The 17857-nt window shown below is 39.6% G+C and overlaps 1 protein-coding gene and 1 long non-coding RNA gene across 2 annotated transcripts in view; one reads left to right on the forward strand and one right to left on the reverse strand.

Moving 5' to 3' along the window:
* Hip1 (Huntingtin interacting protein 1) overlaps positions 1 to 17857 on the forward strand; it is a 167388-nt gene that overhangs the window by 90933 nt on the left and 58598 nt on the right. Inside the window, exons 12-15 of the mRNA XM_067094293.1 lie at positions 3417 to 3555; positions 5377 to 5574; positions 5718 to 5829; positions 8496 to 8667. Coding sequence (XP_066950394.1) covers positions 3417 to 3555; positions 5377 to 5574; positions 5718 to 5829; positions 8496 to 8667 — 621 coding nt within the window. The remainder of the gene's footprint in view (positions 1 to 3416; positions 3556 to 5376; positions 5575 to 5717; positions 5830 to 8495; positions 8668 to 17857) is intronic.
* The window catches only part of LOC136832762 (uncharacterized), a 121825-nt gene that overhangs the window by 2065 nt on the left and 101903 nt on the right, over positions 1 to 17857 (reverse strand). The window contains exon 2 of the long non-coding RNA XR_010851309.1: positions 8424 to 8625. This is a non-coding gene — a long non-coding RNA (uncharacterized lncRNA). The remainder of the gene's footprint in view (positions 1 to 8423; positions 8626 to 17857) is intronic.

Below are 17857 nucleotides of genomic sequence, written 5' to 3' on the forward strand. Positions count from 1 at the left end.
CATAAAAAAAAAACATTTAGGTACATGTATATTGCTAATTTTAGCCATATAAATGTTGTAGCATAAATTGAAAATCTATATCAGGGATTTATTTTTTATGCATAAAATATAGAAAGTATGGCAGATACTGTAAGTGTTTTGTTGCATTCCTTGCATTTGTTAATTTGGCCATGTAGCTTATTCATGACATAACCACGGGTTAAGCAAGTGTGACGAGTTCAGGGACTTGTTTGAGTCCCCACTCTTGGTTCTGTATAGGTTTTCTAGGTAATACTGAGAGAATAATTTCACTCATATATATTCCTTTTATTCACAATTATTTTATGTAAATTCTTAGATATTATACAGCATTCAAGGTAATTTATAAAATAAAAATGAAAATATGACTAGTAAAGGTTATTTGTTATATCATAAGAGTTACTCAGCAAAGCAAAAACAAGGAATATCTTCCATGGTTTTGAAGGGTTCACAAGTTTTTCCATTTAGGTGGTTTTATGGAATTAACAAAAGGATATACATGCTAGGGACTTCAAATTCTAGTATATTGATGAAAGAACATGCGTGTTCAGTATATGTATATGCAAGACTGTTTTAATTCTTACCTTTAAAAAGAGTACCCCTGAAAATTTCATGAAAATTCAGTATTTTTGGCTTTTGGAAAAGTTTTCAAGATTTTGTGGGCATGGAGAATATTTTTTCTTTTTAATTCATGTTAAGCTAATCACAAAAAAATTGTCATGATAGCTATTATAATACTAAATCTATAGTTTTCATATATGTAACTTACCAAGTAATTACATAGCTATACTTTCCACTCGCGCGGCAGTTAAAAATTTGAAGTTCGCGGTAGTGATTCGTTTTTTTATAGTGTAGGTAACTACCCTGCCCTCTGTCGGGGAACAATAGGTACAACGTTAACAACGATTGTCACTACTCTTCTGCTGGCTTTACCGTCAACATTGAATGGTTTGGTGGTTGATTTTGAGGTTTTTTCTTCGCTTTTCCCGAGCATTTGGTGAAGTACCCATTATTTTGGTAGTATTTCAGCTTAGCCTAGTGGTTTTTCTACAGTTTATTTACGATGTCTGATTCCAGTTCATCAAGTACAGGCAGTCCCCGGTTATCGGCAGCCTCGGTTACTGGTGATACGGTTTTACAGCTCTTGTCTAGCGACGACGATAACCAGATTTTCGTCGCCAATAACCGGTTATCGGCGCTGATAACCGGTTATCGGCGCCGCTAACCGGTTATTGGCGCCGCTAACCGGTTATCGGCGCCACTAACCGGGGATCAGTGCTATTGTCGCCGATTTTTGGTTAGCAGCGATTTTTGGTTGTCGTCACGCCGTCGGGAACGGAACCCCGCCGATAACTGGGGACTGCCTGTATTAGGTATTGTAGGGAGGGTTGCAAGACCCGATTGACCAAAGTAACCTACGATAGTCATACGATCTGTGCAAAATGTAGAGGACAAGAGTGTTCAATAGATCTCACTTGTGATGAATGTGTTGGATGGGATGAGATGAAATGGAAGGTTCTCAGGTCTTATTTGGATGTTAGATAAAGATAGGAAAAGGAAGGTGGCTATTAGAGCCGAAAGGAGAGCTCAAAGTGTAGAGTATAGCTCAGAATGTAGAGTCTGTCACTAACATTCAACTCACTGACTGTAACATTCCTTCTCCTGCCCATGCTTTATCCCCCATCCTTAGTCCTCCTAATAATTCTCAATCAACTCCTACTCGTAATAATTCTCCATCAACTCCTATTCCTGGCTCCCATGCTTCTGATCCTGGTACCGTAGCCAGCCTCGAGAGTAAGGTCGATCGTAAATTCAGTCATAGTTAATACTGTATGTAAGTGGGTGAATCACTTAGAGTCCTTATGGACGAAGTGCAGAGTATGAAACAGATGTTAGTGCCAGTGGAGGAGGTGGCTGTCCGTCCCACTGATGCGAAGCTCACTGTCACATTCCCCTGAATCTGGGAGCAGACCTGCTGGAGGTCCAAAGGAGGTTAGCGGGGTTTTCCCATGGGCAGTCACCCCTTCATCCGACTCAGTGCTTCGTAAATCTGACAGCCATTGGAAAGGTGTCACAGCGAGCATCCACCAGTTATCCGTCTGACCCTGATAGTGACTCTAGTGCTAATATGAGGCATTTTTGGCACTTCCCAGTGAATCTCATCCCTTGAAGAGATGTCATGATAGGGACGCCTCTCCCTTTTCTCCGAAGCGTGCAAAAGACCGTTCTGCTAGTCCACAACCGGGTTGCAGTACGTAGTGCAGCCCCGTTCACCCTTCTTCCGAGCATTCACATGCTGAGCTTCATGACTCGGCTCATAAGCGCTCTTCTACGAAACGCTCTTCTTCTTCTGGGCGCCCGTATGAGTGTCAGAGGATTTGCCAGACCGTCTCCCAGTCGTCGAGGGCTCGTCTCGGACTCCATAGCGCCCGCCTCACTCCTCCAAGCGCCCGCCTCGAGCCAGTTCGACTCCCACAAAGCGCTTGTCGCTGACCAAGCGCCTGGCGCCAACTGCCCACCCGACTTCCACTGAACGCACGCCTACGTCATTGTCTCCCGCCTGCGTGCCTGAAGATCCTTCTATCGCGCATATCAAGAAGCATTTGGAAGATGTTTTGGGCCTTCTGCATAAGGCTCCCCCTTCACATAAGCCTCCTCAAGATCTGATTTTTTCTCCTGTTTGTTCAGAGGAGGAAGTAGTAGTACCAGACCCTCCTCCTACGGCGCGTGCTTCCCTGATGAGGTATATTTTGGCAACCTTCCCCTCACACTTCCAACCAGCTGCTCCACTGTTGCCCGCTTCCACATTCCTTATGAGGAACCCAGCGGATTCTAGTAATCAATGCTAACAGATTTTTATGTTGCAAATTCATCCACTTATCTGTTTGTTTTTGGAACAGAAAATGTCCATTTATCCCACCTCTTATCAATGTGGGATTCAGCTATGTAATTACTTGGTAAGTTATACATATGAAAATGGTATTTTCATAATAAAATTGAGTTTCATATATACTTACCAAGTAATTACAAGATCAGAGCCCTCCCTCCTCCCCTCTGATGGACATTAAGCACAAAAGTAGTGACGATCGCTGTTAGTGTTGTACCTATTGTTCCCCAACAGAGGGCGGGGTAGTTACCTACACTATAAATAAACAAATCACTACCATGAACTTCAAATTTTTAACTGCCGTGCAAGTGGAAAGTATAGCTATGTAATTACTTGTTAAGTATATATGAAACTTTAATTTCATTATGAAAATACTGTACCATATTTCTTAATTTTAAAAACATTGAAGCTTTTTATAATTACTAAAATTGGGCTATTGCTGCTTGTTTCATGCAGTATGTGCTCTATGTTTTGTGTGTGTTTGTGTATTTTTGGTTATGGTTATTTACAGGTGATGGATGTCAAATCCGATTGGGAGGCTGGAGTTCATAAATGTATTGAAGGCTCTGTGGATGGTGCCAAAAGGGTAGTGGATAATGCACTATCTCACTTTGACATTGAAGCCCATGCAGATGTTAAGTGTACTCCTGGTATGTTTTTACTTGGATTTAAAAATTTTGTTTACATAATTTTGTATGTATTGAATGATATTGTTTATATTGACTTTACATGTGTATCTTTATTGGTGCTGAGATAAAAAAAATCATAGCCCTGCAATTACTATGAAAAGCTTTGTTTTACATTGAAATCATAGAATCATAGATACTGATTGGAAATATGTTAAGAGTCAGGAAAAATACTACAATATGTAGTAGGAGAAATGCTGTTACCAATTAGGATTTGGACCTCGAGTATTTTCCTCATTATGAGAAGATCGATGGCTGTTGTCCTAATCTTATAATGAGTAATTGATGTTGTTACTCTCAGTGATGTCAGTTTTTAGACTTTATAATGCTTTATAACTTGTCTGATTGCGTAATGTCTTTTGAAAGTGTTGATATATATTTGTGATCAGCCAAGAATTTGATTTACACATAAACTGAAGCATGATCTCTACTAAATATGCAGAGAAAATCTAGTGTTCAGCTCACCAGTTCTGGACTCCTGGGCTGCTTTAGAAAATCCCTTCCAACCCCCTTGGGACAACATCAGTACTTATGCTTTTCTGCTGTTGTTTCGATGTCAAGTGATGAACTGTGTGCTGGTCACCCCAGTTCTCAGAATAACTGCAATGGCTCCTTGCTGGCTGCAAGCTGTGTAGTATCCACATATGCTTCTTGTTGAGATGCCAAAAGAAGTACCCTTATGACCCACACTGCTCCAGTAGCCATGCTTGCGTCTTGCGAGAGAGAGGCGTTTCTCATAGGGTTGCATTAGAGGTGTTGGGTTCATTGTGGAGATCTATGGTAGGTGTTTACCAAGCAGAGTAGACCATCTGTGGTTGGTGTCCAAAGGGTGTTATCTCTCCGGTCGTAGCGACGTTTTTCTAATAAGTGATTTCCTCTTTCTGTATTTCCAATTGCCTTCTGTTACTTCTTTCGAATGAACACCATATTCCATGGAAGCTTGAATTTCAAGTCAGTGATCCCTTTGGGCTTGTTCCATATGAATAGGGTTCATCTTCGGAATAATAATAATAATAATAATAATAATAATAATAATAATAATAATGATAATAATAATAATATTATTATTTTTGTTATTACTTATTATTTATTTATTATTATTATTATTATTATTATTATTATTATTATTATTATTATTATTATTATTATTATTATTTATAAAAAGCTCTTTGAGTCAGCCGTGTGAGAGCTAAGAATTTGAGCTGAATGGTCAGCTTAAACAAATCAGTAATAATAATAATAATAATAATGAAGATGATAACAATGTGCTGGACACTAGGTCATTGCATAAAACAGTTCCAAAGGACCTTTCTTTATGCGCTTCTTTGTAGCTTATTTTGTTACTTTAATATATTGTAAAGGATTCTGAGCTGACCCATTATGGACACCAACATTTATCTCTGGTTTTTCAGATATACCTGCCATTGTTTTCACCCTAGATCTTGTGTTATGGTGTAGTTAGTTACATCATTAGCTTATGAGGCTTTCTGATATCCTCTGCCTTTTGCAATGGCTTTCTAATTACTTGTCTTTTTCCTAAGTGCTATCTCAAGATCCACTTACCTTTAGGTGCAGCATTACATAGATTTTCAGCTGTTGATTTTGCTGGCACAGACAAACTGACAATTGTCAGTTTTAGCCAGTTGTTATGTTTGTAGAAATGTTTCTGTGTTTAAAACCTAGGTCATATAGTGATTTGAGCAACTTTTAATACTGCATACTAATGAATCTTGTTGTTTTTTGTTTTCAGATTTTATCCATGTCAAATTGTATTTCTGTTTACAGAGTATACCCTTGTCTACCAGACACTTGTTACTGATTCACTGGGCACACTTGTATCATCCTATGGAAGTTATTTGGAAAACTATAAGATGGCACCTTATTTAATAACTAGCTTGACAACAACTGCTCATTTTGTTGCTGCATTCTTGTTGTATGCAAAAGCTACTTCACATGCAAGTCCAAACATAGAAAATGCAGAAAGTGAGTAATTTTTAAAACTTTAGTAGTGTCATTTTAATATTCAGTTTTTAAGACTTGAATACTGTAATAGTGCATTTTCTTTATACTCTGATTATTTTGATGTAGACAAACACTGTAATTATAAAAGTTTTTTCTTCTTGCAGATTTGATTACAGCATTAGAGGAGTTTTCCAAAGAATGTACAGATGTCTGGGAAAGAATACGCAACAAGGAAAGCATAACGAGTATTCCAACATTACAAGGACAGTTTGACAGGTTGGTTTTGGTTACCATACTTAGGAAATTGTTTTTACTGCAAATATAATTTTTTAGGAGTCACATGATGAACATAACAATTAGAGTAAGTGAGTACCTCAATCTGTGATATTTGTGTTTCTTAATTTTCAAGATTATGGATGTTTCTGGTGCTTGTCTATACAGTTTAGTTTTGTATTTATAACTGACATGTTTTGAATCATCCAGAATATGCATTATTCGTTCAAGAGTGGGTCAGTCAGTATGTGTAAATTTAGTTAATACTAAGAGTTTTGAAGTAACTTCAGGTTCAATAATCTCTCAGTTCTCTTGAAATTTAGTACCTTTGAATATTTTAGAGATCAGACAGATTCCTAAAGACTAAATTTTGTTCATATGGAGTTGACAAAATGCAGAAAAGAATATATACATTTCCCTTTCATTTTAACTGTGTGAACAAATGTGTTGAAGGCCCTAATCGCTAATGGTCTAGTTATACTACCGTTTCTTTGTGGGTATGTGTGTGTGTTTTTTTTTTTAAGGTACTTCACTGCTTGGGAGTCCTGCCTGTGATTCCCCCCCCCCCCATCTTCTCCACTTCTGATGGATAACTCTGACAGTGACAATGAATTTAATAATGCTTAATTTTTGGGGAAAAAATTAAAACGAAAAACAAAATTGTAGGTTTAATTAAAGAATCCACTAAACTTCCTGACATCAAAGATGTTCTGACCTTGAATTGCACCCCAATTTTGACAGGCAGTATTTGAAAATAAAAAATAACCATGAAGAAAAGGTGGCAACACTCATGAATTGATGACCATGCCGTAGTTGGTAAACTATATTCATTCAGCTGTTCCAGAGCATTGTAGTAATGTAACTTCAGCTTGTACAGTCTATTGATGTAGTTTTCACTTTATTTATTTTATAAATACTGTTTTATGTTTTTTTCAAGTTCACTGATTTTAATATTAAATAAAACTTGAACAACTTTTAACAGGTTACATAATATCATAAGGTATAAACTGCCCAGCAATGTCTCCAGTCAGGGTTTTTTTTTTTGCATATACATACATGTTTGTGTGCATATATTTGTGTGTATAGGTATACATATGTATTATGTTGAGGTAAATGAGAGAGAGAACGAGAGGGGAGAGTGTATGTATCTGTTATCAGCTGTATCGACGTATGGATTAAATTATTTTTCACCAATGATAGAGTTAAGTCAGCACAGAATAATGTTTGGTTTAAGATGTTATGAATCATTTAATAATATCAACATGAAAAATACATGTTGCTTATGGGTAATGCTTATTGAATGATGAAATGACAGTTCAGGACATATCAATAGCATTTTAGCTGGCAAATTCAAATAATCATAACCTTTGGTTCCAAGGTACTGATTATGAGGGATTATACTGCATTACCATTGAATTAATGCAGTAGTGAAGCGTAGCAAGAATCAGCTAATAAAATAAATTAGGAAAATGAAAGAAAATGTAAATTTGTGATGAAAAATCTGTGCAGGCAAACTGGGAAGCTCAGCAAAGATGTGAATAGTGTGGATATGGCTACAGACCACAAAAAACATGACATCTGTTAGTGATGACAATTTAAGGCTCCTGGGCAGTGCTTATGCTCTATCTATTACTAGTAGTGTTTTTAGACAAAAGTTTGCAGTGTTTCGGTATAATTGAAGACTACAAAATAATAATGAATAAAACAAAAGTGTCAAGGATTGTCAATCCTTATAATTTTTGGTTTACCTAGTTTTTAGGTTTGTAAAGAACTGATTTTATTAAAGCCAAGATCATATTAAAACAAAACCACCTGGTCTGATGTGTGAGAGTGAATTAATTTTATTTATTCGTGTGGTTAAACTACTTAAAAATATCCATAGTCTATATGGATGATTGAAAGGAAAGTGGAGTAGTAGGAAGGTGAGAAAAAAAAAAAAAACAGTCCATGCTTCTTGTTTTGAGAGTGTTATAGTTGGAGTTTTGTTCAAGTTCACTACCCACAGATGGAAAAGGAGTCGCCAAGATCAAAATGGTTTTTTCATGAGCTAAGTGTTTGGTTTTATACTTTTTGGTTCTACCCATTGTATGAACAAGTAGTAATAATTATTGTTTGGGGATAGTATTATTAGTGTTAGTTTTGTCATTGATATTTGTTAGTTTTGTGAAATACGGTAAATTTTTATTAGTATCACTATGGCTTTTTGAGTTTAAACTAATAATGAAAGATGCTTAATGATAAACACCTCTGATTTTTTAACTATGTTAGTTCATCAGATGTGACTGACATATTGTTGGCAAACCGTCAAGGTGATTTTTTTAAAGATTACTGTATTGTTTTTACCCAGCATTTTACATCTGCCTTGGCCTCACATGATAAAAGTTGTTTGTATAAGTAATTATGCAGTTGACTTTGTAGTAGGGAAAAATCAGAGGAAATTGGCAATATTGAAGACAAAAGAACTTCTTGGTACAAGTAATAAAAAGTGAATAAAGCAGCATTTGAATTATGGAGCAAAGGTAGTGTTATCTACAAGTACAAGCATCATGGTTATAATTATTTTTGAACAGACATTCTGAGTAGTAAGACAGACTTACCATATTCTATAAGCTTTTGTTGGCACTCTGCTAGCAGATGACTAAATATTCAATAATTTGGTTGCCTTATAGATGCTGCACATTGGTTTCACTGTGTGTTGATCAAAGTCCCATTCAAGAAGATATGCAATCCGTACTTCAGAGGGAGATGGAAATGATGGATGCTGCTATCAGGGATGCTGTAGACAAGTTCAGCACTTTACTGGAAAATGCAAGAGCAACAGATACAGGCATGCAGTTGGAGGTAAGATTTATTTTTATTTTCCTTACATGTTTACCCTTTCAGGCAATTTCCTTGATATAATTGTATTAAAACCTTTTTACCTGTTGAGATCTTATAAAGATATGTTTATATTTATGCTATTATTATTTAGAGATTTTTTCCATTGCAGTTGCACATGAAATATGATTTAGTTTCGGTTTTCTACTTAAAGAATAATTAATTTAGTGGTTGTTTATTATTAGTATTAGTTTGGTTTTCATGTTTTAATTTGTATCTACTATATTTAATCCTTGCTTATGATCGTGACAGATAACTAACATGAATTATTATTATAATTATATCGGAAGAAGATCCTCTCTCAAACAAACTTCATTAAAAAGAAAGGCTGTTTGGATGCCATTGAGTTCATATTGCAGTTGCTCAATCTTGTGAATGAGTTACTTTGTAGCAGCAGGCAAATTATTTAACAGCTGTCCAAAGCTCATTTATTCATTGACAATTTGGTAGTATTGTCAACTATTTACTGAAAAGCGAATAGAGCCAGGGGTACAATTATGCCTTAAGTATACCTGCAAGCACGCTTACAGAAATTTTTTTTTATTTTCTGTAAGCTTGCTTGCTGGTATAAAAATGGCGTAATTGTGCCCCAGGCTTCATTCGCCTTTCAGTTATTGGTAGAGAGTACTAATTTACCTGCTGCTACAAAGAAACTTTTTCATGAGATTGAGAAACTGCAGTATACACTCCGTGGCATCCAGCCAGCCATGGATCTGAATGTTTTAGGGGTATCCAGTTATTAGATTTTTTAATTGCAATTTACAGGCTGGCCCTCTAAAAGATAATTATTTTAGCTCAGTGGCCTGTTTAAAGTACGTAGTAATAACAAGGATATCTATCTTAAGAAAAATCAATATGTGGACACAGATTTTCATTATCAGGATGTACCAGGTTGGACAGTTGACTTTGGTTTCTTCTTGTGTTTTGACAGTGACGCTTCTTAAGAATTTTGTTTAAAGTAGATAAGTGATAACATTCCTTTCTTAAAATATATGTGCAACACAAGCTATTCATCAGAGGCAATTTTTGCTGTTAAATTAGTGCATTATATAAACAAAAAGAGTCCTGTCTAGGTATATAAAGAATATTATTTTTTCATAAATTTCAGATTAGGTTTCGAAAGGTTTGACAGCATTTATGGGTTTGTTATATCATAAGTGTTTGCAGTGCATTTTTTGGTGTGTGCTTTAGTTGCTAACCAGAATAACCATTGCCAGTACTGAATATTTTAGTTTGGAAATTGTGTGAAAAATACCCTGGATTATTAATTCTGTATTTATTTGGAAATTAAGGATATAAAAATATGGAATAAGGAATAAGGTCAAACAGTGTACAAACCTCTTATTTTACTTAATAATTAGCACTTCCAGGATCACTGTTTAATTTGGCCAAAATGAGAATCATCCTTAAAAGTATTCTTGCCGTACAATGATGAAGGGAACCAGGGTGGATATTGCATTATGATAACATTTTTTATTTTGTTCATTTCCAGGAATATATTGCTACATTATAAGTAGTTTTTAAACAGTATCTCCTCTCTTATTTATATTAACCAATACTGAATATTAAGAAATTAGAGCAATGAGGATTCATTTAAAAAATTATGCTCTTTTGTAAAGGTATACATTATACAGTACACATTTATAAAAACAAATGTATGTCCTTGGATAAGTGAATCTGATATTTTTGGCTAATTATAAACTTTACCTAAATACAGACTTGAAGGACTAGATTCAGCTTTAAATGAAGGTACTGATATTAATAAGTTTAAATATTATGTTTTAACTTTTGAACAAAATATGTTTCTTAAATTTAAATATTACTAAAATTGATTCTTTAATTTTCCCTAATTGTTACATAGGCAAGATATAATATACATGTATAGTTTCCTTATGAAAATGCATACTCTAATTTATGGTTTGAATAATTATAGACATTTGGATCTTTAGTTTTAAATTATTCTAAATTTACTGAAGATTTACATTTGGAAAAGTAGAGCAGTTTCCTTGTGCTTGTGAATATCAATGGTTTAAAGATGACAGGTAGTATAGACATTCTACAGGATAATCTAATTGATATATTTAAAGTTAGCTCTATTAAAACCAAGTTATACGTATATTCTCAGTAATTGTATCTGCTGTATTAATTGATATCAATTGGATTTTAGATAGATTAATTTGGAACTAGGTGATAAATTTGAACATAACTGAATCATTTAAAGGAAATTTAAAAGATTTCATTATTTATAGAAATTATTGGAAAAATCCTGTTTTTGTACATGCAACTTACCCGTCAGATATATACTTAGCTATAGTCTCCGACGTTCCCGACAGAATTTCAAAACTCGCGGCACACGCACAGGTAGGTCAGGTGATCAACCATACCCGCCGCTGGGTGGCGGGAATAGGAACCATTCCCGTTTTCTAATCAGATTTTCTCTGTCGCTGGTTCCGGCAACATCTGTTGTTGGTTCCTCCTGCTTTGATTTTCGTTTTCTCGCTTGCTGAGGATCTTTTTGGCCTGATTTTGGTGACGTATTGGATCTTTGGTTTGGCATACGCTATTGTGGACTGTTTTTTGGATTTGCTTTTGGATTGTTCATTAAGATGTCTGACGTTAATGTTTCGCCTGTGTTCCGTGTGTGTGCTAGGCAAGAATGTAAGGTGAGGTTGCCGAAAGCTTCGGTAGACCCTCACACTGTATGTATGAGGTGTAGGGGGAATGATTGTTCTTCGGACAATAGGTGCAAGGAGTGTGAGAAATTGTCTGATCAGGAATGGAAGGTTTTGTCTTCTTATCTGAAGAAGCTTGAAAAGGATAGAGTTAGGAAGGCTTCCTCCAGAAGCTCGAGTAGGTCTCGCTCTGCTGAGCATGATTTTGAAATTAACCCAGTAGACTCTCCTAATCCTTTGGTTTCAGCCCCTTCTCCCTTCATCGAACCTGTGGATTCGTCCTCTGAAATGGCTGCGATGAAAGCGGAACTTCTTCGTGTGAAATCGCAACTGCGTGATGATGAAGGAAGGTAAGAGTGACAGTGATATGTGCAGTGTCCCCAGTGTAGTGGAGGGCGTCTGATCGGCTCCGCATTGCTCCTAGGCCTAGACCTCTTCCAAACTCCCAGGACCAGTGGAGGAGGAATGTCGAAAGCCGCAGGGAGGATGTAGAGCATCCCCAACGATCAGGCGTCCCTTCGGCAGATCCTGTTGTTGCGTCCCAGGCTGCCTTGGATCGCCATAGAAAAGGCATCCTGAAAAAGTGTTTCTCGTCGTCTGACGCGTCTTCTCCGAGACGTGGTTGGAGTTCGGCTGAGGAGTCGCGCCCTTTGAAGAGATCTTGGAAGGCTCCTAGAGTAGAGCGTTTGGACTCGAGCCCTGAGCGCTTCCCGGAGGATTCTCCTATTGTCAGGAAGAGAGCTCGTAGATCCCCTCCTCCTCTCCATCAGGGGTGAAGGATTCGACGAAGAAGATTTTGATCGGCCTCCAGGAGCAGTTATCGGCGCTTGTTGGATCTCTTGCTAAGGACTCCTCTTCTCGTAGGAAGGATGACTTTCTTCCTGTCAAGAGTTCCAGGAAGCTCTCGTCTTCAACTCGTCGCTCTTCTCCTGCCAAGCTTCCTTCGTCCAGCAAGTTTTCTTCGTCTCGTAGAGCGCTCTTCGCCCGAACAGGCGCCAGTCTCCCAGCAGGCGCACTTCTTCCAGGCGCTCGTCATCGGAGAGAAGCGCCTCTCCTTCCAGGCGCACTTCGCCTCACTGTACTTCTCCTTTGGGCAGGCGCCGTCGTCTTCCAAGCTCCCTCCTTCCGGCAGGCGCGCTCTCCTACCAAGCGCCCTCGTTTTAGGGCCTCCTCTCCTGGAAGGCTCTCATCAGTGGACAGGACCCCCCTCTCCTGACAGGCGCCCGTCCGGGGTCAGGCGCCATTCTCCTGGTAGCGCTCTTCGTTGGACAGGAGTGCTTCTCCTTCCAGGCTCGCTTCTCCTGATAGGGCTCTTCTTCTCTTAAGCCTTCCTCTCCGCCTGCTGCTTTGGAGGAAGTTTCAGAAGAGGATTCTCCTAAGGATGCTGGAGTTTCGGATTACAAACGGTTGGCTTCGGTTTTAATTCAGGAGTTTGGAGATTCTCTTTGTCATGCTGCCCCTCCTTCTCCGGGATCTTTGTGGGACAGCACCAAGTCAACTAGACCCTCTTCGTTTGTCAAGATGCGCCCTACGATTTCGATGAGGAAGGCCTTTAAAGGAGTAGGGGAGTGGATGCAGTCTAAGAAGGATGCAAGCAAGACGGTTTTCTCTTTCCCTCCTTTGAAACTTTTGGGAAAATCAGGAATGTGGTATGAGACCAAGGAGCCTATGGGGTTGGGGCTCCCCACATCTGCTGACGCAGATTTCTCTAATCTAGTTGACTCCTCCAGGAGACTTTCCCTTTCTTCAGCGAAGGCGACTTGGGGAATGAGTGAAATGGATCATCTCCTCAAGGGTCTTTTTAGAGTTGTGGAGGTCTTCAACTTTATGGATTGGTCTCTTGGAGCTTTGGCCAACAGGACTCGGGATCCCGAATTCCTGTGTTTGGATGACTTCGTGAGTGTTTTGTCTTGCTTGGACAAAGCAGTGAGGGACGGTTCCGCGGAAGTCGCTGCCTTATTCGGAGCTGCTATTCTGAAGAAGAGGTCAGTATTCAGCTCTTTCCTCACGAAGTCTGTGTCTCCTCTTCAGAGATCCTCTCTTCTGTTTGCTCCTTTTTCTCCTCACCTTTTTCCTCAAAACTTGGTGAAGGAGATTTCTCGCTCTTTATCTGAAAAGGCGACACAAGACCTTTTGGCCCAGTCTTCGAAGAGGGTCAGACCTGCCGTCCCTTTCGCCAAGAAGGAGAAGGCTCCCTTTCAGGAGCCCTTTCGAGGTGGTCCTTCGTCCAGACCCTCCTTCAGGAGCAAAAGACCAGAGAGGAGAGGAAGGTCTTCCTCTCGTTCTATCAGAAGGACCAAATGAAGAACGAGTACTCCAGACGACAGTGGGTGCCAGACTGCTACAATTCGCCGAGGTCTGGGCACAGAGAGGGGCGGACGACTGGTCCCTCTCCATTTTAAGAAGAGGCTACCTTATCCCCTTCAGGGAAAGTCCTCCTTTAACATCAACTCCCAGGGAGTTATCCGCCAGCTACAGGGATCCCATCAAGAACCAGGCTCTTTTTCTAGCAGTGGAACAAATGTTAGAAAAGGAAGCAATAGAACCGGTTCAAGACCTCCATTCCCCCGGGTTTTACAACCGTCTTTTTCTGGTTCCGAAATCCTCGGGGGGTTGGAGACCGGTTCTGGATGTAAGCGCCCTGAATTTCTTCATAATCAAGACGAAATTCAAAATGGAGACTACCTCTTCGGTTCTTGCAGCTCTTCGTCCAGGGGATTGGATGGTCTCCCTGGACCTGCAGGACGCTTACTTCCACATTCCCATTCATCCCTCGTCAAGAAAGTTCCTGAGGTTCGTGATTCGGGGAAAAGTTTTTCAATTCAGGTCCCTGTGCTTCGGTCTTTCGACGGCCCCACAAGTGTTCACGGGCATCTTAAGGAATGTGGCACGCTGGCTTCACTTAGAGGGAGTGAGGATATCAATGTATCTCGACGATTGGCTGATTCGAGCTCAATCAAAGGACAGTTGTCTTGAGTACTTGTCGATCACCCTAAATATGACACAGTCCCTTGGACTATTAGTAAACCTACAGAAATCCCAGGTTGTTCCGCAACAGAGCATTGTTTACCTGGGGATTCTGATGGATTCTCGGGATTTTCTAGCCTTTCCATCCCAAGAGAGAATAGATCGCTGCATAGAAAAGGTGACAGTTTTTCTAAGGAGAAAACATTGTTCAGCGAGGGAGTGGATGAGTTTGCTGGGGACCATTTCCTCGCTGGAACAGTTCGTCTCCTTAGGAAAACTTCATCTGAGACCTCTTCAGTTTTTCCTAAAGGAGAGTTGGGACCAGAAGTCTCAGGACTTAGCAACTTTGTTCCAAATTTCGGACAAGATAAAAGAGGATCTCAACTGGTGGTTAGACCCTCGAAAATTATGCCAAGGACTGTCTCTTCAGTTACCGAGCCCTACCCTAGTGTTGTTCTCAGACGCCTCGGAGTCGGGATGGGGGGCAACACTAGGGTCGAGAGAAGTGTCAGGCACCTGGGAGGGAGACCAGGTGAACTGGCACATCAACAAGAAAGAGCTATCAGCAGTTCATTTGGCTCTCATCAAGTTCGAGTTCCTTGTCGCAGGACAAGTAGTCCAAGTGAACTCAGACAACACTACTGCCCTGGCTTATATAAGGAAACAGGGAGGAACACACTCCTTCTCCCTTTACGAAACGGCAAAAACGTTGTTGTTATGGGCTCAGGAGAGGAGGATCAGACTCCTCACCAGATTTGTACAGGGGAGAGAGGAATGTGAGGGCCGACCTTCTCAGCAGGAAGGATCAGGTCCTTCCCACAGAGTGGACTCTCCATTCAGAAGTCTGCGAAAGACTGTGGAACCTGTGGGGAAGGCCGAATATCGACCTTTTGCAACCCACTGGAATGCAAGGCTAGAAAACTACTGCTCTCCGATATCGGACCCGAGAGCAGTTGCAACAGAGACAGTCTTCTCCTAGATTGGACAGGATTAGACGGATATGCCTTTCCCCATTCAAGATCCTAGGAGAAGTGGTAAGAAAGTTTGCATCATCGGAAGGCGAGACTGACACTGGTAGCTCCGTTTTGGCCAGCTCAAGACTGGTTCACAGAGGTACTGGAATGGATAGTAGATTTTCCAAGATCGCTTCCACACAGGAACGATCTTCTCAAACAGCCCCACTTCAACAGATTCCACAAGAATCTCCCCGCTCTCAGTCTAACTGCCTTCAGACTATCGAAGGTCTGGTCAGAGCGAAGGGTTTTTCGCACAAAGCTGCGAAGGCTATTGCAAGAGCCAGGAGATCCTCAACCCTTCGCGTCTACCAGTCGAAGTGGGAGGTCTTTAGAAGATGGTGCAGGACCAATAAGATATCCTCTTCCAGTACCTCTGTGACAAACATTGCTGATTTCTTTATCTTCCTGAGGGAACATTGCAACCTCGCTGTATCCACAATTAAGGGATACAGGAGTATGTTATCTTCGGTTTTCAGACACAGAGATCTGAATATCTCGGAAAACAGAGACCTTCATGACCTTATAAGGTCTTTTGAAACGTCAAAATTCAGGACTTCGAAACCTCCCAGTTGGAATCTAGACATAGTTTTGAAATTCTTAATGTCTAAAAAATTGAACCTCCTCATCAAGCTTCCTTCAGGGACCTCACCAGGAAGTCACTTTTCCTCTTTGCCCTTGCCTCAGCTAAGAGAATAAGTGAAATACAAGCCTTAGACGGCAAAGTTGGTTTTAAGGGAGGTTCGGCTATATGCTCCTTTAAACCATTCTTTCTAGCGAAGAATGAGAATCCTTCTAAACCGTGGCCAAGAACCTTTGAATTAAAAGGTCTTTCTTCTGTGACGGGACATGAGTTGGAGAGGACTCTATGCCCTGTCAGGAGCCTTAAATTCTACTTAGAAAAGAAGAAATCTCTGGGAGGATCGGTTGAAAGTCTTTGGTGCTCTGTCAGGAATCCTTCACGAGCGATCTCAAAGAATGCGCTGTCCTTTTTTATTAAGGACGTCATCAAGGAAGCGCATATCTCATGTGAGGATGAGCACTTTAAGCTCCTTAGAGTGAAAGCACACGAAGTGAGAGCCATTGCTACTTCCTTGGCTTTTCACAAGACGTTGTCTCTCCAGTCTATTTTAGAGGCAACCTATTGGAGGTGTAATTCAACGTTCGCATCTCATTACTTACGAGATATTAGAGTAACGTATGATAAGTGCTTCTCTCTAGGAGCGTACGTATCTGCGGATTCGGTGCTGGGACAGGGAGCTGAATCCAATCCTATTTAGTTTAGTTAATTTAGTTGTTTTTTAGGCTTGGTGGTGTGTGTTTTTTATGGTTGGTTGAAAGAGGGTGATGGAATTATGCTTCCCCTTTCAATTCTTATCACTAACAAGGTTAGGATTGGTCAGGTGGTCGGGATTGGTTGTCATGTTCCTTGTAATTTGTATGGACACCTAGCTCTGTCATGTAAGAGGGATAGCCCCCATTGATACGATTCAGGTGTAGGCTCGGTCATGTAAGTGGGTCAGCCCCCTTTGACACGATCCGCTATAGGCTCGGCCATGTTAGTGGGTCATCCCCCATTGGCACGATCCAGAAGGGCTGTCAGTCACAGGTCACATCCTCGCTGAAGCTCCTGAGGCAAGCAGACTCATAGACAGTATCCATGAAGTCTTCTGCCCAATCAGGTAAGAACCATGGTTTTTGTTTATCCTACAACATATGTTGTTTCCCGTTTTTAGTTATTTTCTGTCTCTTGCCCTCCTCCAAGGGTGCCATTCAGCTAAGTATATATCTGACGGGTAAGTTGCATGTACAAAAATGATATTTTTATGATAAAATAAAGTTTTGTACATACTTACCCGGCAGATATATCTGATTGATAACCCGCCCAGCCTCCCCTCAGGAGACAGGTGGAAGAGAAAATCTGATTAGAAAACGGGAATGGTTCTATTCCGCCACCCAGCGGCGGGTATGGTTGATCACCTGACCTACCTGTGCGTGTGCATGAGTTTTGAAATTCTGTCGGGAACGTCGGAGACTATAGCTAAGTATATATCTGCCGGGTAAGTATGTACAAAACTTTATTTTATCATAAAAATATCATTTTTTGGCTCTCTTTTTATTTATAGAAATTATTAGGAAAATCCTGTGTTTGGCTCTTTGATTTCAGTACTCTATATAACATTGCCACATGAAGATTTTATGAAGCGTATCTTGGCTGTAAGTGATTAAAATTTTTATTTAGGTTTGGAAATATATAAAGATCACTTTTAGTAAAATCATCGTTATTAATATATCAGGTTTGTTTTAGAAATAATTTTATTGGATTTTATAAAATATATTGACCAATATATTTTGTAAACTTAATAGTTAAAATATAGTTACTGTATTTGATGTTTTCAAAATATATAACTACTGTGTAGCAGAAAAAACTTTGACTGAGCATGCAACTAGGATAACAGGGAAAATCTTTTTAATAAAAATTCTACTTTAGTCTGCAAGAGA

This window comes from Macrobrachium rosenbergii, chromosome 50 (assembly GCF_040412425.1).
Source record: "Macrobrachium rosenbergii isolate ZJJX-2024 chromosome 50, ASM4041242v1, whole genome shotgun sequence".
NCBI lineage: Eukaryota > Metazoa > Arthropoda > Malacostraca > Decapoda > Palaemonidae > Macrobrachium > Macrobrachium rosenbergii.